General features: G+C 47.6%; 3 protein-coding genes and 1 long non-coding RNA gene across 6 annotated transcripts; 1 reads left to right on the top strand and 3 right to left on the bottom strand.

Moving 5' to 3' along the window:
• Positions 1-667: 667 nt before the first annotated feature.
• Positions 668-13,576, bottom strand: ntn5 (netrin 5). Of its 2 annotated transcripts, none has more exons than XM_040182221.2 (7): positions 13,319-13,576; positions 6,518-7,989; positions 6,001-6,189; positions 4,095-4,244; positions 2,431-2,481; positions 1,795-1,875; positions 668-1,605 (listed from the first exon to the last, which is right to left on the bottom strand). In XM_040182221.2, exons 2-7 carry the CDS (start codon positions 7,977-7,979, stop codon positions 998-1,000), a joined length of 2,541 nt encoding a protein of 846 aa, XP_040038155.2. In that variant the 5' UTR covers positions 7,980-7,989; positions 13,319-13,576; the 3' UTR covers positions 668-997. The 2 variants fall into 2 exon arrangements, with proteins under 2 accessions (XP_040038155.2, XP_077963266.1); XM_078107140.1 differs by having other exon boundaries at positions 13,286-13,415.
• Positions 9,321-11,695, top strand: LOC144410397 (uncharacterized). The gene is made up of 2 exons (XR_013468429.1): positions 9,321-9,683; positions 11,239-11,695. It is a non-coding gene; the product is annotated as an uncharacterized LOC144410397 (long non-coding RNA).
• A 3,815-nt stretch (positions 13,577-17,391) lies between the features above and the next one.
• On the bottom strand, positions 17,392-19,914 carry LOC120822872 (zona pellucida sperm-binding protein 3). Of its 2 annotated transcripts, XM_040182826.2 has the most exons (8): positions 19,319-19,913; positions 19,070-19,200; positions 18,816-18,919; positions 18,333-18,507; positions 18,019-18,136; positions 17,856-17,938; positions 17,610-17,740; positions 17,392-17,503 (listed from the first exon to the last, which is right to left on the bottom strand). In XM_040182826.2, exons 1-8 carry the CDS (start codon positions 19,793-19,795, stop codon positions 17,433-17,435), a joined length of 1,290 nt encoding a protein of 429 aa, XP_040038760.2. In that variant the 5' UTR covers positions 19,796-19,913; the 3' UTR covers positions 17,392-17,432. The 2 variants fall into 2 exon arrangements, with proteins under 2 accessions (XP_040038760.2, XP_077963264.1); XM_078107138.1 differs by having other exon boundaries at positions 17,392-17,740; positions 19,319-19,914.
• cnpy4 (canopy FGF signaling regulator 4) lies at positions 19,858-21,466 on the bottom strand. The gene is made up of 6 exons (XM_040182827.2): positions 21,243-21,466; positions 20,992-21,118; positions 20,790-20,886; positions 20,577-20,699; positions 20,391-20,508; positions 19,858-20,265 (listed from the first exon to the last, which is right to left on the bottom strand). The coding sequence occupies exons 1-6, from the start codon at positions 21,325-21,327 to the stop codon at positions 20,171-20,173; spliced, it is 645 nt and encodes a 214-aa protein (XP_040038761.1). The 5' UTR covers positions 21,328-21,466; the 3' UTR covers positions 19,858-20,170.
• Positions 21,467-21,602: the final 136 nt, after the last annotated feature.

The raw sequence follows: 21,602 nt of genomic DNA, 5'->3' as shown, positions 1-21,602 counted from the left end.
AATCAGCCGTCTGCTTATTGAAACAGTTGTGAGTTGTAAGTGAACCATAAAAAACGAGCAGAATGGAAGACCACAAGATAACCATCATAACAACCTCTGAATATTTTCAGTGCAGTTCCTATCGGGGGCATTGTGGGGCCCCGGAAGCTGCTGAAAGACATTTGTGTCTCATGAGTATTAACCCCCCCCCCCCCCTCCCCACGGACCATCAGTGAACTTTATGTTTAGTTCCACTGAGCGTACATCAGTCATCAGTCAGCGAATCTATTTTTTCTCTTTTTATTTTCAATCGCAGGCTTCATCGCGATGGCGCGGCCAATCGCCGACACGGGCGCCACCACAACAACATGGCTGCTCAACTAATAGAAGCTCTTCCATCTGTCTCGATGTGCCCCCCCCCCCCCCCCCCTTCCTCCCCCGGGCTGCGTGACGCCACATCTACTAAAATTGAAACAGGAGTCATGACGACCGGTCGGGCCGATGCTTTTTAGATCCTTATCTGAGGATGGAGGGTTAGTTTGGTCTCTGTGTCAGTCGTCCCCCGAGAGATCGTCCACGGTGTCGCTTTACCCCAAAAAATGAGACCATCTGCTTAAAAGAAAAATGTTTTTCCGTTTCAAAAGGAAACACCACATTTCTGAAAAATGTTTGATGCAAATTCTGTATCTTTTGTTATTTATTTATTCAGTTTCCACTGGATTTAATGGGTGCTACTTAAAGTGATCCAAGAATAAATATGATTTAAATATAAATAATAAAAAAAAACTTTATAGGACAAAAATACTGCATGGCATTTCAGTTTAGTCAGACTTTAATGTTCAAAGTGTTATATGGAGTTGGTGGAGGTCAACATGAGGAAACCTTTGTGTTCCTTCACATTTTAAAATGAGCATTTGAACGTCAACGTGTGTGTGTGTTTGTGCACCAAACGCCAAAGAAGAAAAGTCAAGCCCTTTTCTCCTAAAACTGTGAAAGGTGTTTTTGTGGTTTCTGTTCTTCAACCAGGACCTTGCGTCGAGCAGCCTGCAGCGGGGCTGCTGGGCGAGGGGCCGCTGGGCGAGGGGCCGCTGGGCGAGGGGCTTCCCTCCGTGGGTTCGACCTCTGCGTCCGTGCGAGTGTGTGCGTGCGGCACCGCTGTGGTTCGAGTGTCCTCCCCTTTCACGGAGTGTGTGTCCCCACCGTGAGGCTCTTTCTCAGCCAGCAGGTGAGGAGGGACGTACCCGGACAGGGGCTTTGTCGCCTCCCCGTGACGGGCGCGCTGGTGTTTCGGCGGGCAGCGGCCCCTCTTGTCTTGCCCGCGGAAGCCCCTCAGTTTGGGGCTCCAGTGTTCCCGCCACTGGAGGGCCAGAGTGGAGCGGTCGGCCACCAGGCGACTCTCCTCGGGGCCCCAGCCCCGCTCCCCCTCCTCCGCGCCGATCAGGAGGAAGGTTCGGCCCACGTGGAGGGCGGGGCAGCCGCACCCGAGGTCCCGGTCGGGGACCCAGAGGGACTGGGGGCCCCTGCGGACGCGAGAGGCGGACCCCGTGCGGAAGACGGTTTGGACGGAGATGGAGAACTGCCACCAGGGACCCGAGCGCTCCATCGCTTTCACCTGCACCTTCAGCACTGAGAAAGACAGAGGTGCAATTTACATTTTTGTTTCATTCACATTTTTAATTAATTTTTATTTTTGTTTGTTTGGTTCCATTCATCGGATTTACAAATTATCACATTAATAAACTAAATTAATGACAACATCATTCCTTTTTTCTTCTTTTTTTAACAGTGTAATGGATAAGCAAACTTGGCACCAACCGAAGTCCTTGAGACAATAGGTCTCCAAGTTCATTCTGACTTTAGCCTGAGAAGGCTGGCAGTATGAGACACACTCCTCCGCTGTAACAGAGAGAGAGGGAGAAACCGGGGGAGGGGGTATGCATCAAATGAGAGGGGATCATTTCATAGCGAGCATATCAGCACATGTCTTTTCCCCTAATTACAATATGGCCGCTTCTATTTGTCATCACAGTATCCTGTGACTAACAGATGACCTCGACCGCAGCAGGTGGGACGTTGCTCCAGCCGCCACTAGGAGGGAGTGGTTCGCCACCGGGGGACATCTTTAGTTTCCATGATCGATAAATGTGTCTGTTCAACACGAGGCGACTTTAACGGGGTCAAAGGGACATCTTGGAAAGTGATTTTTTTCTTTTTTTTTTATATTTTCATGGCAAAACCATCTTTTCTTTCGGTAAACGTGGCTACTTTGCCTTTAGAGGCGATGATCTGAGGTGAATTTTACTCTTTTGTCGAACTAGCTGTTAAACCGGGATTTTCAAACATGGTGAACTGCAGATAAAAGCGTGGGAGCTTCGACAGCTTTAATTCTGGACTAAAATCCAGAAAAAAAGTAAAAATGCAAGCAGATTACTGGCCCGTAAATCTACTCACCTATGCTGTACTGAGGTTGGTACATTGGTGTCGGAGCGACCTCTTGAATTCCTGCAAACATAAACACAGTTTCAGGTAGACAGACACCCCGAGACGCTTCAGTAAACCCACACGAGCCGTCGGGTCGTTGCGAGCAAGTGTGTGTGTGTGTGTGTGTGGTCTTTTTTATGGCCGAAAAAAACACTTTCTGACAGTCACTTAAACACACACATGTAGATGCAAACTTCTCTTTGGGTAATTTAATAAGGCTCGACCATCACTCCTTGTATAGTTTTGTCTCGAACACGTGTGTGTGTGTGTGTGTGTGTGTGTGTGTGTGTGTGTGAGTGAGCTGGACTGTATATACATTGTCCAGGCCTCCTGTAAACGTGCGCGACAGCGGCGTGATATCGCAAGTTCACTCGGCGCGCTCGGGTCTCTCACACAACTGGGCCAGTGACACCCTACACCCGCTCCTTTTAAAAAACAGGAAGGCGCTGTGTGTTTGTATGTGCGCGCAGTATATGTGAGGGGTCAAAGTGAGATAAATGCAGTGCGGCCCCCGTGAGTCGGGCCGGCTTTCGTTTGACAGATGGATCAAATATTTTTCTACATCGGCAGGATAGTTTTTTTAAAATTAATTACGCTTTTAGCTTTAGCTTTAGCTACCGTGGCTATCTCGGCGGCTAGCTCCGTCGTTGTTCGGCTCTGGTGCTCCAGCTCGCCGTTTCTCTCAAACTAGACCAGCTACTCTGTTCAAGGTGCGGATAAAAATGGTCCGGCGTGAGCTAACTTTAAGTTTGGCCCCTCTGCCGCGTGCTTTTTTCGGTCTGCCCGATCAGAGGCGAGGTGTTAGAGGTGGGGGGGGGGGGGGGGGCGAAGAGATGCTATACATAGCCTGAGATGCTCTGGCAGTAAAAACAAACAAGGTTTTCTTTCACACACTCCTTTCTCCGGGAGAGTTATGGGTCTGTGCCCTGTGATGGGGGGGTATAGTGGGGGTGGGGGGCTTTGAGCTACACAACAGGTGTGAAGCTGGCTCCCTATGTCACCTGATTGGGGCTTATGCAGCGCCAGGGCCCGCGTGGTTGTCGACACCGGCGCGATTAGCCGTGGATGCGCACGTGGATTAGCGCTCGTGAGGCTGAGGTTCCACGATCCACTTGATCCGCCGCTGATCCCACATCAGCTGCAGATGAGGTTTCCCTGTGGCGGTCGGCTCGTGTTAGCGCTGCTATGGAAACCGTCTCTAGGGATGATGAAAAGGGGACACGCCGGGGGGATTGGGCCAAATTAGCCCGGACAGCGGCGGCCCCTTTCATATTGAGCTACCTCTTGATAAAGGCTCACCGAGCTTGATAGGGGGTTTAATCCATTTGGGCCACGAGCAAGTGTGGTTGAAGGAGGAATGAAAGAGGTCACTTTGTCGTGATCGACCACAAACTATTAAAAGTCTGATTTATTTGAGCAGGGCGGCATGCGCTGAATGCAGAGAGGACATTTCTTTTTTAAGAGGAGTTAAGAGTCGTAATCCAAATTAAAACTTAATTTGATCTGGGAACCAATCCAAATGTATTCTTCAGGGCTCAATCAATGCTGCTCAATGGGTCTTTTTTATTTTTTAATATCGTGGCATTGAACTGACTCAGAACGTGAGCAAACATTAACACTGGCAGTCGACTTACGTATGCAGGGTCGCAGAGGGGACTTGCCCTGTTGGTACCCCGGGGCGCAGCGGTTACACCTGAGGCCGGTCACCCCTTCTCGACACAGGCACTGACCCGATGTCTGATTGCACCAGCGGCCCACCGCTCCCAAAGGATGGCACTGACATGCTTAAAAAGAGAGGAAAAAGACATCAAAATCACGACGTGTGAAGGGTGTTACAGTTGGGGGCGTACTCGTGGGTTTTCACAAACTATTTCACATTTACGCAAACAAGTCGGCGTATTTTGCACGCGTTGAGTTGCGGATATATTTAGCAAAAACTTTATCTCAAAGTCAGGTTTAAAAAGCACCATTCATCAGTGATGGGACCCAGATGTAGTCCTGTTTGACAGCCTTCGTCCTACAGGAATGTCCTTTGAGAAAAGACCTCTATAACACCGCGAAAGCTATTTGGCAGCTTCCTTGTTGGGTAAACAAAGACAAAGTCTGCTGTAGAACTATCAATGGAATGGCACATGATGGCAGCGAATGGTTTGGTTACTTGGCAATTTGCAAAATATCCAATTAGGTCCATCATTATCAGGTGGAGTATCTTAAGTTATACATTTTGTCGTCCTTTAATGTTACATATTGTGATGCTGTCTAATGGTTACTGCCTGAATTTGCCGTGGTTCACATCGCAAAGCTTTGTATTTGCAGGATAAGACCCGGTGAGAGAAGAGTGAGAGAGGAAGCCACACTTCAGCGGCTCTGTTCGCACTCTAGTTATATTTACACAAATGCTTACATCAAGTCCAAACAACCCGACTGGATAGGATGAGTAATTGGGCTCTGCAGAGTCACTAAAATATATTATATATATATATATACATATACATATACATTATATATATATATTTATATATTATATATATATATATATAACAGGGAAAATTATTTTTAAGAAGCTTCCCAATGGAAACTTCGACAAGACAAAGGTTGTTTGCACCTTGTGCAAACCGGAGTTAGTTTACTGTAGAAGTTCTTCAAGTCTCAAATACCACCTAAACGCAAAGCATCGCTTAGCTAACGCGGAAGATGCCGGGCCAAGCACTGATGTAGCGCAGGGGAAGAGTCGTCAGTGGATTGCCACCAGCTGCCGGCCCAACAGCGTGGTAGAAGATGACGGGCTCGAGCTTGTTCTTCAGGCGGTCACAGGTGATCCATCTCACGAACTACCTGCTAGGCGAACTATCATGAGGAGAATACATGACCAGCACGCCCCTGGTCTAATGTGCCACCTGGCTTGAGAAACCTGTTCTCAAAGACTTACTTTTAGTAATTATTTGGGTAGCACACATATTCTAAATGCCTTCGGCAGAATTCAAATGAGCCATTTTAATCTAGATTAATTCCAAGATTACAGTGAGATTAATCTAGATTAAAGAAATTAATCTATGCCCACCACTAATATATATATATATAGTTTCATGCATTAAAAGTGATAGAATATGAGGAACTTCAATCATAGCTTGTGTTTTTTGTGTCAAGCTCAAATGAGCCCATTAACTCTGGATATATTGGGCCCGTGTTCAAGCTCCCACATGAGCATACCAGAGTGTCACAGTCACTTAGGACATGTGACGAGTCAAAGGTCAGAGGTCATGGCGGATGCCAGCCGGTGGTAATGATGGGAATGCAGGTGGTCGAACAGTGGGGTACGGGAGTGTTTTTGCGTGCATATCGCTTACAGGAATAGCTGTCTGCTCTCACAATGTAACCACCCTATAAACACTTCGGTACAGTCGAGACAAAGTGGGGCATGTACACACACACACACACCTGCAGTCTGACACAAACACTGTCTCTCACTCTATGATTTGCTTTTCATCCTCCGAGAATGCACAGATAGTGTGAGACACACACACACACACACAGACTAACGTTGGCAGGCCTTGCGGTGGTTCAGCAGCTTGCTTTGGTCGCGCGTGTATCCGTTCTGGCAGTACTGGCAGTGGCGTCCGGCCGTGTGGTGGCGACACTTGAGGCACACGCCCCCGCTACGCCGGCCCGACTGCTGAAACACCTCCATGCTGAAGCGGCACTTGTTTGAGTGGCCGTTGCACTCACAGGCTGAACAGGGAGGGGACATAATGAATAAGTAAGCAAATGTCAAAGTTAAATTGTGACATGAAATCCAGCACCTTACACGGGTACAATAGTTCATTTTTTCTTTTAGTCACGTACGCTCATATGAGGAATACAACTCCTAATATCGCCCTGATGATGTCATTTCGACCTCGACTTTAAGACGCATTTATAACAGAAGGCTTGTTTAACAAAATGTCAGTGTAGAGACATAACGCATAAATGTTTAGCATTCAGGACGGGTTTAATGGAAGACACTGTCCAGTTGCATTGTGGGAAATCCTTGCATTCTGCAATAGGATGGCGTACTCACCCACACAGGGGTTCGGGTGCGTGGGTGTAGCCCGATGCCACGGCCTGTCGCAGTAGAAATCCTCACACACGTCGCAGTCTTGCCCCGCCGTGTGATGCTCGCACACGCACACGGCCCGGCCAGTGTCGTCACGGCGACACGTGGAGGCGTGTCCGTTGCATTTACACCTGCCGCCAACTTGCACGTCCGAGAGGGCCAGCGGGGCTCGGGCCGCGGAGGGCGGGGCCGCCTGCAGATTCCTCGAGCTTTGTCTGGTGTTGAGATTATTGTTCCTCCTCTTCCTCAGTTCCCGCCCGTTGTTGTTCCGGCTCCGCCCCTCAACTGTCCAAACGCAACCACCGTTGGGGCAAGGTAGCCAATCATTGCTCTCTTTCTTGATACCACGCCCTCTGGCTTTACCGCCTTTCTTTGAATAAGTGAGCGTGTCTGTGCTTAAGCTACCACCCCCTTCTTTGCTGGTCACATTGTGTCCATCTTTGTCTTGACCTGACCCTTTATAATGACCCTTCCTCCCATGTTTGACCGCTTTCTCCCCTTTGTTCCTCCCACTTATCACTGATTTTTTTGTGTCCCTCTCAAAAAGTGCCAGTGTATTATCTGCATTCAACCGGTCCCCCTGAGCTCCAGCGTGCCCCGTGGAGCCTGATCTCCACCTCAGAAGACCAGTCCTTCTGTCATCATCTGCGCCGCCGCGCCATCGCGCTTCCTCTCGCTTATCGGAGTTGCCCACCTTTACCTCTTTGGACATCCGGTGGAAGACCACGCGGATGTCGGTGGCCGTCACCCAGTCCTGGAGGGTGTGGCTGTGGTCGAAATCGGGAGAAGACGGCCGCCCGTCGAGGGCGGAGAAGGCCAACACCATGCCGCCCCGCTGCTTCTGCAGGGGCCGAGGGTCGGAGCAGAGCGGCTCCGTCTCTTGGTGCCTCGTCTGGGCCACCGTCTGGGAGGGCAACCCAAAGTCCCCGAGGCAGTCGCTGGAGTAGTGCTGCATCGGCCTCCAGGTGCGCCCGTAGTCCATGGACTTGAGTATGGAGATGGAGATGGGGTCCGACGGCTCCCCCCGTTGGCAAAACTGCAAGCTTATGTAGGTGATCTCGAAGCGTCGACCCAGAGCTAACGAGAGGACCCAGTGCCCGGTGTCGTGACCTCCATGGGGCGTCCAGCAGGTGAGGTTGTGGGGATTGTGCAGGTCCGTCAAGGTGGTGATGCCGCTGTCACGATCAGGCCCATGCAGTGAATGGCTAGCGTTGGCCGAGACGCCATAGGCGGCGTTGATGAACTCCGACAGGCAGTGCCGCGGGCGGCCGTCTACGTAGTAGCAGGGGTCATGAGGAGAGGTCCAGCTCAATGGGGCGTGAGAAAGGGAAGAGGAGACGAGGGACGGAGGGAGGAAAGGGAGGAGCAAAAGGAAAACGGGGAAGAGAGAGGTGGAGGGGGGAGGGGAAAAGGGCCGGATCATCATGTTATCGAGCCTGTGGAAAGAGAAAAAAAAAAGATGAGGATTTTTAAGAGAGAGCTGGATCATAAATCATAAATCAAGTGATTGATTTATATCACTTGCATTTGAAGTTGAAGAAGGAAATTTAAGACCTGTGCTTTTCATGGAAAACACACAATGCCAGATCACCCCATTCCTTCAACTGCAGCTCATTGGCTTTCAGAAGATGCCAAGATCTCATCCCATAAAAATGTGATCGCCACAGTAGTGTCGGCCACTGGTTTGAACCCACGACCTCGAACGGCTTTTAGGAAATGCATCCGCATTAAAACTCCCCTCGAGCCCCGGATAGGTTGGACGCGCGCGAGTGAAGAAGGACGCGCACCCGGCAGGTCCGTCCGAGATGACAAAAAACACGCCCGACAGCTGGCGCTAAACCCAGAGCCCAACATCCATCACGTTTATGGCTCCCCTTTTCAAATCACTTTACCGTCGGTCAGGGCTGCGGGCGAGCGAGGGGGCCTGAGCGTGAGCGATGTGAAGTGTTATTGAGCAGAAAGGAGGATATGAGAAAGAAGGAAAAAAAAAGACTTGAGGGGGAGGGAAGGAAAGCTGTGGGAGATTAGTTTTGAGGATGGTAGGAAATGATTTATAGGTTGAAATGTGTGTTCGCCTTGAGCCCCTTCACGGATACTTCCGTGGTTAAAGACAAACACGGACTTGTGTACGTCCGAGCAAATCCCTTCCCCGTCCCTTGCAACCGCTGATGAGTGTAATTTATCCCTCCGTCAAAACTTGATACCGGAGAGCGTTCGTTTTGGCATGTGGACAAAAACGAAACAATGCGTGTGCTTTCTCGGGAAGCAGTGATTTATTGTTGCACCGCTTGCATGAAGCCTCGAAGCACATTCCCAACAAGCACTTCCATAACATGTTTCATGCAAAGAAAGTTCAACACCTGCCACTTGTGCTTTTGTGTCACTCTCGTGTCTTTCCCTCTCAAGGAGAATGTCACTTTCTCGTCTATACCTTCCCCTCCACATTTGAAGGCGACCTTCTCCATGCCCTTCCATCCCCCGGCACATCTATCACCTGCCCCCTTCATTCGGTTCTGGGAATATTCTTAACTGCTGCGAGATTGATGGCGTCCTAACAAGCGTTTGACACTGACAGCAAAGTCAGCAGGGCTGCATAAACCAAACCCGCAAGAGGCAACGGGGCCGAACGCCTCTCCGGCCTCGTCATCCCGCTCAATTAGCCGGCGGCCGAAACCTGAGGCTTCGGAGCCGCGTGGTCCCCCCGAGGGGGCCCGAGGAGGAGGCCCGTGGCGCTCCCTCTGCTCGCCGCTCTGCCGCGGACCCTTCCAGAAGCAAAGTGGATCAACGAGGACGAAAGCCAAGATCGGAGGGCACACCGGGGGGGGGGGGGGGACCCTGTTCTTTTGCGGCGTTGCTGCAGGAAACGCTACAAGCTCCGAGTCCGGCGACTGTGACCCCCCCGGTGTCACCGAGCCACATTCCCGGAGTCCAGAATGCCGCGGCCGGTCATTCCTGACGAGTCGCGACAAGCCCCCGCGGGGGACCTCAACGGACTGATTTAAAAAAACAGGACTTGAGGCTCAGCTTGATCGGCTGATTCATCGCCACTCCGGTTTCCAGGCACCGGTTGCACGAAGATAGTGTGAAAACGGATCGTGAGCCGGCTGGAGGGCAGCGGAGGATTCAGGGGGTAGGTGGAAGAATTCGCTCTGGATCAGGACTGACAATTGAGCGTAGGGGGTCCGAGGATGAAAGGAGGTGGTTGTTTAACATTCCCATGACATGCACTTGCTCGCGTCCTTTTTAAACATCGGCCCATTGCGACCACTTTGATGAATGGATGTTCCTCGCAGAGAGGCCCCTGGGGTTTTTTAATGCGCCCCTCTAGGCCGAATCCAGACTCTCTCTACTTCCGTAACCAGATCGTCCGTCTGGCACCGCCGCCGTAGCCCGCCGGACACGGTTTCCGCAGGGTTTTTTCTCCGCTGCGTTCCATAAATTCACAAAGCCGGGGGTTGCGCGTTGAAGACGAGCGAATTCTGAATTCTTCGCAGAGTTCAGTTCACGAGTATTTCACACCGGCCCTTTTGTTGATGCAAATCAACCCACTACAAATAGCGCGTGTTTGAAAGAGGCCATCGCCCCCCTCCCCCTTTGCCTTTTTGGCCCCCCACTCACTTTAAGGTCTAACTTATAAAACATAACGGTTAACAAAAACAAATATGGTTTCAGTTAGGAGGGGAAAAAAACCTAGTTTGGAAGCAACTTGGCAGCGATCGCCGTCTTTCAAAAAGCTTACGCAGCCAAATAGTGGTAAGATGAGATCAACATCTCCAGCGGGTGATCTTTAGAAGCAGCTATGCTTGGCTGGCGAGGGGCTGGAAAAATACTTGCTGACAACCTGGGGGCATGTTTACAGCATAGTCGATCGGAGGAGAGCGACGCGCTCGGGTTTGTGTTTCCTGAAGCTGTTCTGCTCCTATTCCACGTGTGTCCGATGAATGTCAGGGAGGGAAACAAAAGCATTCCTTCGTGGAGATGGCATGAACTGATGGCATATATTAGCTTTAGAAGAGATTCCCCCGCCTGTCATTTTGTCTTGGGAACGTTTAAGTAAAATCATACCTTTTTCGTGATCTAGAATTACAAATCTCAAATGGTTTTGTGGAGATATCTGAGGTGCTGCCGGTTTGAGACCATTTAAAAACGAGCCTCCCCCATGTTGAAGAACGTTTGACAGAAAGCTCTTCATTCAACACTAAGATTGATGAGAACCCCTTGCTGGGGATAAGTGTGGGATGAAAAAGTGTAAAACATATTTGTTATATTTACGGGGGGCAGACCCCCATTGATCAGCGGGACGTGTGACTCCAACTGGTGCTAAGACGCATAAGAGAGATCTTCATATCTGTTTATTGCCCCGAGGTGTCGTACGTCTGTTTTTTTGGGCTTATGCACGACCCCTTTTCCATGTAGCCCATACCGAGTCCTCTCCTACCTGTAAACTCTCTTTGGCCCGTCCACACTGTTGGGCCGTCTGACCCCGGAGCTGCTCTGCTGAGCAGATGAGCCGGCTCACACGTTTTAACATTCCTCGTCATGGGGGAGCAGAGCGGACGCAGATATAAGACTGAAGGGTGAATCGCACAAACAAACTCCCAGGAATCTCCCCGGGTTCCACGCTGCAGCTTTTCTCCAAGACGCGGAGCCTCGATAAATGACACAGGCCCTGTTTCTCTTTTCAGCCGACACGTTCGAAGCCGAACCGAGGGGCACCTGTCGGTGCACGTTACCACGCTGACGCCTTCTTGATCAGTTGCGATTGTCCTCCGCCGGTCAGAAATACAACACTGGGCTTCGGGCTGAGGAGAGGGAAGCCACGCACGCGGCCTGTGTTCTCAAAGACGCATTCCTGCCCGCACAGTGGAAGCCCATCTGTGTGTCACTCCGCACGGAGCGGATTCCACGGGTTCTGTTTTAGGTGTAATAATCTAATTTTAGTGTGGCGGCCCGGGGAGGTGAAAGCGACGTGGACGGCACAAAACCGGATTGTCACTGCTTGTATCCGGAGGCCCGCTGTCCTTCACGTCTGCACCGCCAACAAAACCGCCAATCCCCCGCATACGGAAGGTGTCTCGGCCTTGGTGTTGACCCAGGAGCCCTGCTTACTTATTTTATTTGAATAAAAAAACACATGTTACACTTGATATTTGGAAGCGAGTTTCCTGTGACCCCCCCCCTACCTTCCGCCCGCCCCCCCTCACAGGCTCATACAAGTTGGCAAGACCCTCTCCAGCAGCTCCAGCCTCACATGTTGATATTGAGGAACAGATGGAAATGAAATCATTGTGATTTCATGTTGCAGTCACGCCAACGACAACCTCGGGCACGATGGAAGTAGAAGTGAGGCCTCGGGCTGGTGTCAATTGAATCCACATAATGTCCCACAGGGGGGGTTAACACAGAGGAAAAAGAAAACATAATAGTACTCCAGCGCTGCAACAAATAACTAATAAAAAACACATGATTATTGCTGGCTAATTTATTGTGTTGTTTTAAAAGGGAAATAACGTGTCTGCTTGTGTGCAATCTAGTTAAAAACAAACGTAAGGTCCCGACTGTGTATGATTGCATGCATTAGAAACATGTGCCCCATCATACAACAAATACGCAATCGGCCTTGTGTATCTATTAAAGCAACTACGGTAGATTTTCTCTTGGATACAAGTGCCGCAAAGGTTTTTGTTTTTTTTAGGAAAACTAATCAACCACAGACGTTAAAAAGAAAACAGCCCGCAGTCACACGCACCTCGTGGACGTTGTGTTTACCCGAGAATAATGATTCACGTGCCCGCGGTTCATTAAACATTAATGTTTATCATATTTAGGGTGATTACTTTGGCAAGAGCTAATAGTGACGCCCGGAGCATAATTGCCTCATTCGGTGCAGCTAATTGCACTTGTTAAGCACAAATTCTCTGCAGTCATTTAGTTTTTATCTCACAGAAAAGAACAATAATATTTACACTATAAGGTTATCCCTGTTTGATCAAACAACTTCTCTATTTTAAAAAGAAAAATCTTATCAATTGGTCTTGTGGTGTGTTTTGCTGTATGGACATTTTTTTAGTTGTAAATCCAGTCCGTCTAATCAAACTATCGTCAAATTTAATGTTTTACTCCATCCGCAACATGACTAATATACACGTATTAAATCGCTTGTAATGATATTATGATAACCGTGGGATTATCCTAGTAGCAACATGTTTTAATAATTTGAGTAAAGACGTGAGCAAGTAAAAAGAATAACTTGAATTTTTACATAATTTATGGGAAAATAATTTACGGCCATAAACAAAACTTCAAAAAACGTATTTCATTGGCTTTAATTCTGCCATGTTTGTGTGCCGCAATTACATTTAGAGGAACGATGTAATCTAACAAAATATGCATTGCTACAACCGTATAGCATAATTAAGTATGTATAGTTAATAACAAATAAATTAAGAAAATACGCGCAAATTGGCTGAATCAATGTGACCGATTAAAACAATTGGCAATGTACTTAATCCGTTTGGTAAAATATTAGCTCATTTCAACAGAAAACCAAAAGCAGCGTTTCGTGCTTTTCTTTTCATATATTTAGCAAATAGAAACACTAACGCGCGCCTTTTAATTGACCTCATTGCCAAAACAAACCCAGCCGGTAATTTCGTCTATTTACGCGCCACTTCTGCGTCACCCAAAACTTCCCAAACGCCTCAAATAGCAAAGTCCAGGGGCAACAAAAACCTTCGGAAAGGAGGAAGGAACAAATCGGCTCACCATGTGCGTCCCAGTGATTCTCCTTCTCCGGATCATTAAGAGAAGCGCAGCGGCCAGTGTCCGGACATCCAGCTCCAGCGCGTCCGCAGAGGAGCACAGCAGACGGAGAACGTGCCGAGAGGGGAACGCACCGGGGTACAGATGGGGGAGGAGGAGGAGGAGGAGGGGGGAGGAGGGGAGAGAATAAACGGACGGCATCAACTGGGAGGTGCGTCTCTCCTGGCGTGAGCCACGGAGGAGTCCCCCGCATCCTGCGTTACGCGCAGCGCGCGTCTGCCACGCTACTTTACAAAGGCTAAAGGTATTAATCAAACTCAAAGGAACAGACTCGTTTCCATTATGCTGATTGTCTTTCTAAGGTCTAATCCGCAATGAGTTCGTTTCTATAAATCTGACAAACACATTTCTTCCTAAATGCAATGCAGTAAATACATATTTTAAAGTAAAGTTTATTGTGAGGGTTGGTTGAATTTTAATTTAAGCAAAAGGGGGAATAAGTGTTCTGATTGCTTTGTGGATGCAAAACGTGGTTCAGGGGCCATTTTTTCAGGGGAGTTTTTTTTTTTTATAGATGTTCTTACACTTCGCCTCAATGCAGGACTTCCTGTTTTATTTTTTGTGTTTTGGCTTTAATTTTCCACCACTGTCCGCTTGGTTAACCAAAGTTAAACCTCCCAGGCAACTGGCATTACATTTCACAATGTACTTCTGGTTTTATTTAAACACTAACGTAATTAAGTATTCTTCAAAGTGTTGGACTCTTATTGTTGCTTCATCAAAGTTTTGAGGAAAATAAATCCATCTGTGTAATTTATTGAGCATTTACTAACTACGTAATCAGAACTGTTAACAGCAGCTGTAATATAATTCCAATAAAACATATTTCATATGTCACTAAAACCTTCTGGCGCATGAACATACGTTACATCAGCGCGTTCCAACAAATACAGACAAAAACAAGTTTCTCACTTCAAATAATAAAAAACTTTAGCACAACATCATGTTTTCTATGAAGCAATTGTTCTCGGTTAACTATGAATTAAAACTTCCATCACTTGTATAAAGTCAAAGTCATTTGATAGAATGCTCATTTATTGGAAAAGAAACCAATTTCATGGAAGGTGTTGTTGCAAGCAGGAAGTCAGACGAGCTGATGTCAACGCACTTGAGGGCAAACTGGAACAGGTTGATCTCATTTAGAGACAAGTGGCTTTTTTTTAAAACTTTCAAGGCAGTTCAAGACTTAATTTCAGCATTTTGACCCTGCACAGATCTTTTCACCTTCAGGTTTATTACCACAGGCGGGCAAATTGAGCACACGGGGGGTGGGGGGGGGGGGGGGGGGCGGTTGCGATAGTCTTATCTTGGGTTGTCCAGGCAAAGATCTCACTCTCCAGTTTGCTCCAATTACCCCTCAGTGGAATAAGAAAAATGGTTGAAGTTAATTGGCTGCAGTGGATCGTTCTCAGATGTGAAGCAAAACTGATACAGATGGAAATATAAGAAAGAGAATTGAGGAGGAGGGTGGAGGAGGAGGAGGGTGGAGGGAGGGAAGACGCTTGATTGGAGAGGAGAAAACTTTCCCAGAGAAACCCATAAAACTGATTGATGACTTCCCTCGAGGAATGTTTCCCCAGGTGTGCTTTGTGTGTGCGTGTTGTAGTAGTTACAGCGCAGTTAAGAAATGCTATCCTTGGACGCAGGACAAGCGCAATGAAGCAAATTGAGAGGTGGGGTAGCACGTGAATGCGTCAACAAAGGCACAGAGGTGGGACTCAATCGGTACCATTTAAATCACCCAGATCGATGACAGAGACGATCGCTGAAAATGAAAGAAGCACAAACGTTTAACTGATTAAATAAACACTTCAGGTGGTCCTTGACAGGTGCCTCATCCTGCCAAAGTCTGCACCCCGCGGCTAAGCGTGTGCTCCGAGGCCCACATCATAATAAACAAAATACCACAGAGGCGTAATTATAAAAGTCAACTTTAAGCCTCTTTGACGGGATAAGAGCAGATTTCACAACACGGGTGTGTGTTTGATGGATTGCCTTTGCTCAAATGTTAAGAGGAACAATGTGGCATTATGCTTTGGGTTGGTGATCAGATATGAATGTGATGACACATAAATAAAAGCGATGAAGCAATGAAACGGCGTGTACGTACTAAAAAGAAACCGCAAGTGTTTTTATTATGAAGATAGAAAAAGACATGTAGGTAAAAATGAACCTCCCTGATCGTATCAGAATGGAACAGATGGAGGTTTTAGATCTATAATTCTATAACTGAAATGAACAAAATCCATTCTTTATGGAGGGAATTGTCAATTCAGAGTAAAGGAAATGCTGATGTAGACATGGGTGCATCTCAAGGACCCTTGTTAGGCCTCTTTTTATTTAGATTATATCAATGATATCCCTCAACATTGGAGATGTAGAAGACACATGTGCAAAAATTGAAGATTATAATTAGCATTGAGCAAAGTTTTGAAAACGTTTTGATTATATTCAAATTTCTTTATTTTCAAATTTCTTTATTCTTTAATTTCTTTCTTTATTTCTGTAAACCTACTTTTTCGGTTTACCTGTGTCTTCTATGGTTTAACATTACGTAATTTGTAAATAATTTCCAATAAATATCTTTAAAATATATTTTAAAAAGGAGATCTCCCCAAGCCGTTTGTTTAAAAACCCCAAAGTCTGCATTGAAAAACTGAAACGATGATTGTGTGCTTTACTTTGGGAAACGGAGGTTCGAGCGGCTGTCAGGAGATCCTCTCTTAACGCGGAGACGTGTCTCACGTGTCCCGTCCATTTCAGGGGTCGCCCTCCGTCGTCAAAGTACGTCTTCTAGGGGATCGAGTTCCCGACCTTCTGTCCTGAACCTCTAATCAATCTCAATGATCACCTCCGGACCCTGAAAGTTAACATCAAAAACACACAACACGGGCTTCGTTCGTCAAAGAAATCGAACCCTATTCTTCTCTTGATGGTAACTATTATGATTTTGTTGTAAAGCAACGGGACATGTGCCTGTAATAAAAACACCTCGACTGAAGGCTTTGGCTCTGAATCATGGTTGGCAAAAAAAAATAAGAGTGGCAAATTACCCGGGTTGCCATGAAACCAGATGCATGATTTCTTCCCTGACTGTGTGCTGGCAGGTGTTGGATGGAGAAGGAGGGCAGACTATCGCCGCTGCAAAGGAAAAGACATAAAGAAACTTGATTTAACTCGCTGCGTCTAAGGATCAAAGATCGGGGTTGAAGCTTTGAATCAGATGAAGATCAGCCTCCTGCTGCTACAAAACACCCAACGTCTTTAGGCCATTATCTAAATTTAAAAATGAGAAAGTAACTCAAAGCAGAGAATACGGAAAAACTAGTGAAAAGAACGTTTTTTACTATTAAATGAGAAACACATTTGAGGCAATGGAGCTTGTCCAACTGAAAGATCAAACTTTATATAAAGTTAAATGACTAAATCGCTGCCAATGTCAACACTAAAATATTACATATGCTCTTAGTTGTGCCTCAAAGGAAGTTGAGCATGTAATGCATGAGTGGTGTCGACAGATGTTGATATTTAAAGTTGTGTCATGTTGAAAAAGAAACTACAATTGCATATAAAAACAACAACCATAAACCCGGATTAATGGTTACACATTTCAAGCAGTCACTTATCGGACTACTAGAATACGTCACAGAGCGAAGATGAAAGTGGCTTATGGTAAAAGTATTTAGACTGCAGCCTTTCATCAGCCAACGTTTGATTTGATTGTCAGGCAGCCGGGGCTGCAAGGTTGGATACGTTGGTGACTAATGTCACATGATTACCGGTAAAAGAATCAAAAATAGAAGGAGCAGCATTTTAGAAAATGTGTAAAAAGCATAAATAAATGCCTCAAAACCATTGTGGCTTAGAGCGATCGTCTGGTACGCAGAAACTATTTATTCTTTATACTTGTGCAAAGATATTCAAACATCAGTGTGATTACACCAATATAGAAATTCAGATTTATATAGATCCAGCAGCACTATATTGTTATTTAAGTTAAGCTGTGCCAGGACTCCTTTTTCATATTTCACAGGTTTCACATGTTTATTGAACTCAATCACTTCAATACAGATGTTGGTATTTTAAATGGAAGAAATATTATTGGACCCAAAATGGTTTGGTGGAGCCCTGCAAGGACAGAAAAAATGGAATTTAATCATTTGGCCACTCAAACCGTCTCCTCCGCACAGTGTTCGGTACTGCTGCTGGTATTGGGTCGTGGGAGACGTGGTACCAGTTGGCCGGGGCTCCGTGTTGCTCCTCAGCGCCCTCTTGCGGTTGGATTTGGCACCGCGGATGTGATTCGTCTCCTTAACTGCGCCGCAGCTTCCGCAAACATGGTCATCACCATCCGCCGACCTCCACCTGACGGATAGAACCACATCGGATTAAACTTATCAATTTTATTAGGGAATAAGTTCAGCGTCGGTCCTGTTTTTAACAGTGAAAGGGATAAAAAATAAATTTAAAAAAACCTGACCTTCCCCCGTCAAACCAGCAGGCCTTTTTCCCCGGGGGCTTGTTTGAACTGGGCTCTGCTTCCAGGTAGCACGTTATGTAAATCTACAGGAGACAGAACGACACACTCTTAGGCGTTTATTCTTTAGACGGTGGATGAGTAAATGAACACGTGAGGTTCTGACAGTGTGCCTGTGGTCCTGGCGGAAGAGGAATGGCTCCAGTTGAATGTGGAGGAGTTCGTCCTGGACTCTGGGCAGGAAACGGGAGCTCGAGCCGTCCAGCTGTGAGTCTGTAAAACATCTGCAAAGACCAGGCATGTCCTTATCAGATTCAACCACTAATTGGGGTGCATTTTTATACGATTGCTGCACACAAACTGAACAGATTCATGCGTGCAGTGTGGGCCACCCCTATTCAAAAAGGAAGTAGTTCTCCTTTTGGGGTAAAATTGATTGCAGGAACCACTGCAGACATGAAAGGACGTAAGAGAACTCACCCGTGGCGGTCTATGAAGGGGTGTCTGGGGTGGGAATTCACGTCGGAGGTCAGAGTGGCCACACAGCTGTCCGCGTACAGACGCAGAGGAAGGTGATGGTGGTCCACGGAGGCCTCCACGTTCACCACCTCACCCAGGAAGTAAGCGGATGACTTTCTCTCGCGGCTCCAGTCATCTGAGGAATGAAAAAAAAAGATGTACATCTATACGTCTCATGGTGCGTCCAGGAAAATACACCCATAGTTTGCCAATGAGTCATGAAATCCACCTAATTCAACGGATTTATTCTGGGATAATTTGAGAAGGGCTACAACTTAAGGAGGTCTAGCATTTGGCTGCTATGGATACGAAATGTTATCAATATTGGCAGTTACACTTGGTACCAGGATGACCTCTATGACCCTTTCACGTTCACATTTTTCCAAAATGGGTCATGTTGAAAGTAAACGTGTTTTTTTCCGACCCGAACTGATACCAACTCACTTGTCATGAGCCTGAGGTGGAAGCCCATGAGCAGATGTGTTGATTGGCCGGAGATCGGGGGAATCCACGTTGGTTTCAGGGCCGGGCTACTCACCGGGTACCTCCTGCAAGGTAGAGGGGGGCTCAACATCTACCCGGAAATAAATGAATCCAAGTAAAGCTCGGGGTGCTGACTCGTCCTACACAGTTCAATTGGAAAATAATACGATACGAGTGGACTCTGTCATCCTGCTTATATTTGAGTGTGACTGCACCTTCTGTATTCACACACCACCGGAATAGAGACTCCTTCTGCTTGCAACTGGTCCCCGGGGGACGTGGGTGGAGGTGGAGGAGGAGGAGAGTACTGCAGGAAGTTGTTGTAGAGCACCGCACTGTGGATGGACTGCAGGACACACAGAGCACCATCACTTCTAGGCCACAAGGTGGCGGCATTAAGGAGCCACCAAGCTGCCGAAGAGGGTCCTGTTTTTTAATAATGTTGATTATTAAGTCTCACCGACCGTCACTGCGCTGCCGCACGCCGCCAGAGGCGCCGTGATGACGTAATCCCCGTTTCCAGCGACTGTGGCCGCGCAGCGGGGATCCCGCGCGGCACCGACGGGCCCGAGCCTCAGGCGCCCGGGCTCCACGGGCACGGCCGGGTCCAGCAGGCGCGCTTCCATCACGACCTCCACGCCGTCCTGGTCACAGTTCACCGCGAAGGTCTTGATCTTGTGATCCCCCACGGGGGGCGCGTTGGGCCACTGCAGGGAGTCTCCCCCGAGGGCGGCCAGGTCGGAGAAGGGCAGAAAAAGCGGTTCGGTCAGGTAAGTGTGGCCCCGGACGGTCGCTAACGAAGACAGGATGCACAGAGGAAGAAAGGTCACGGTCAGAGAGGCGAGCGGCATCATGGTGGCGCGTTGAAAACGGCCCCTCCTGCTTTGGTTTCCTAATTTGACTGTCAACAGGAGCACAGGAGGAACACACCTGCAACCCATCAGCCTTGATTAGTGGCCTGCAGCTGCACAACAGAACGCAGAAGAAAGAAAAACTCTCCAAACACGTTATAAAAAGGCATTTTATTTACAGTAAAAAAACTGTACATATTGCATTTAAAGGCGTATTGTTTGTATAAATACGTAACAGCGTTTACATATTACAACACTGAGAAGGACACAAATACTCAACTTTAAAACTTTAATCCAAAAATCAAAAGGTGCAACAGTTGCTAAAATGTTTCAACTAAACTAACATGAAATGTAGCTTAAAACCGAGATTTGGCAGCAGGTTGACTAAAATAGTGTTTATAATACATCATTTCTTTTCAGCCAAAAGCTAAAATTGCGGTTCTCTTGTTGCTCTCTGCATCTCCCTCACAGCTCCGCAGCGTCATGCGTGGTGTCCCCGTTGTCCCCCTCCCTGCCTCCTTTGGTCCCCATGTCTCCTTTCCAGGCCTCCTTCATACACTCTGAGGGGAAAACAAACAAAGGAATCCGAGGAGGGTGAGTTCATGTTTACATGTGACCACCCTCAATAACACTCTTCATCGAACAGTAGAAGCCGGAACACCGGGTGAGACCAGGGATCTTCTACCTTGCTCCGATGCCTTGAGGACGTGGCTCCTACAGAGGAAGTCCTCCAGCCTCTGGTCCTGATGATGGAAGTACCAGTCCTCGACCACCTCCTCATGCTGCTCCAGCATGGTCTCGCACTAAACACAAGTTACGCTTTACTACAAACATTTGTAGCCAAACGATCTCACGCGCACACGTCCCGTACCTGTTTCTTCATGTCTGACACCTCCACGGAGGGTTCGTCCCACAGCTCGTACGGCAGACCCAGGTCCACTTTCACTCCTTTGTGGACCAGGTTCTTCAGAGTCTCCATCGTCTGACTGGTACCCTGCAAAGAACGGCATGAGTCCGGGGGGGCGGCGGGGGGTCTTTTATTTATTTATTTGTTATGTTTTTCCAACACAAGGACACGTGTCACCTTTGCGTACCGGAGGCTGCCGGGCCTCTCCGCGTGCACGTTGTACTGCAGGACGCGTTCACATATGTCGTCCACCGCCTCGGTCAGCCGCGTTTCCCTGCGGTGTTGTTGTTGTTGTTGTTTTTTAAATGACGCATTTATTGATCACCCCAGAGGTATATTTCTCCTGCTGGTAAAGGGACATCGCACGGATTTAACTCACGACGTGTTGTACTTGATCTTCCTTCTTCTCCTGCCCGTGTCCAGCACCTCTCCGACCTCCAGAACTTCCTTGGAGCGACTCGTTTTCTCCAGCGCGTCCTGCAGCTCCACCGTTAAGAACTTACACACTGACCGACAGGTGGAAACACAGATGTAACAACTATGTTATGCGTGTTTTAACACAACGTTATTAACGTTAAGGGGCACGAACAGCTTCATAACAGCGTCGCTTCTTCTTCTTCTTCGTCGTACCTTCGCATTTATTCGGTAGTCTCTCGTCTTCTCCTGCCGTGACAGAGCAGCAGACGATGAAGAAAACCAGAATAAAAAGATTCATAGCGACGGCGTGTTGTTAAAAACCTCGAGGCGAAATAAAAGTTTAACGTCGCGGCCACATCGGCATTTGCGAAAAGTGGAACTGCGCATGCGCCGCATTCCAACCAGCAGACACGACTAGTAGATGCCCGGTGGATGGATTCCAGGAGAGACAATCGATGGAGGACGATTCATTTATCATTCGCGCGAAAATCCTATATAGAAGTACATGTTTTTATACTATCACAATGATAGTAAAGTGCATATATTGCTAATATCTTTTATACCATGTACTAG

The sequence above is a fragment of the Gasterosteus aculeatus genome, chromosome 7, assembly GCF_964276395.1.
Source record: "Gasterosteus aculeatus chromosome 7, fGasAcu3.hap1.1, whole genome shotgun sequence".
In the NCBI taxonomy this organism is placed as follows: domain Eukaryota; kingdom Metazoa; phylum Chordata; class Actinopteri; order Perciformes; family Gasterosteidae; genus Gasterosteus; species Gasterosteus aculeatus.
Note: the sequence above shows the minus strand (reverse complement) of the source record. Positions and strands in the feature narration are given on the sequence as shown.

Bases quoted from the DNA above. Each gene is read 5' to 3' on its own strand.
- ntn5 (XM_040182221.2), bottom strand. From the start codon at position 7,979: ATGATGATCCGGCCCTTTTCCCCTCCCCCCTCCACCTCTCTCTTCCCC. The intron at 6,190-6,517 runs GTGAGTACGCCA...CTCCCTGTTCAG, and splicing joins GCACCCGAACCCCTGTGTGG to CCTGTGAGTGCAACGGCCAC. The intron at 1,606-1,794 runs GTTGGTGCCAAG...TGTCTTTCTCAG, and splicing joins CTATTGTCTCAAGGACTTCG to TGCTGAAGGTGCAGGTGAAA.
- LOC120822872 (XM_078107138.1), bottom strand. From the start codon at position 19,795: ATGGGTTGCAGGTGTGTTCCTCCTGTGCTCCTGTTGACAGTCAAATTA. The intron at 19,201-19,318 runs GTCGGTGAGACT...TGTGTCCTGCAG, and splicing joins CGTGCGGCAGCGCAGTGACG to TCCATCCACAGTGCGGTGCT. The intron at 18,508-18,815 runs GTGAGTTGGTAT...TTCATTCCTCAG, and splicing joins CCACCTCAGGCTCATGACAA to ATGACTGGAGCCGCGAGAGA.
- cnpy4 (XM_040182827.2), bottom strand. From the start codon at position 21,327: ATGAATCTTTTTATTCTGGTTTTCTTCATCGTCTGCTGCTCTGTCACG. The intron at 20,887-20,991 runs GTGAGTTAAATC...ACAACACCGCAG, and splicing joins AAGATCAAGTACAACACGTC to GGAAACGCGGCTGACCGAGG. The intron at 20,266-20,390 runs GTAGAAGATCCC...TTTTCCCCTCAG, and splicing joins CCTCAAGGCATCGGAGCAAG to AGTGTATGAAGGAGGCCTGG.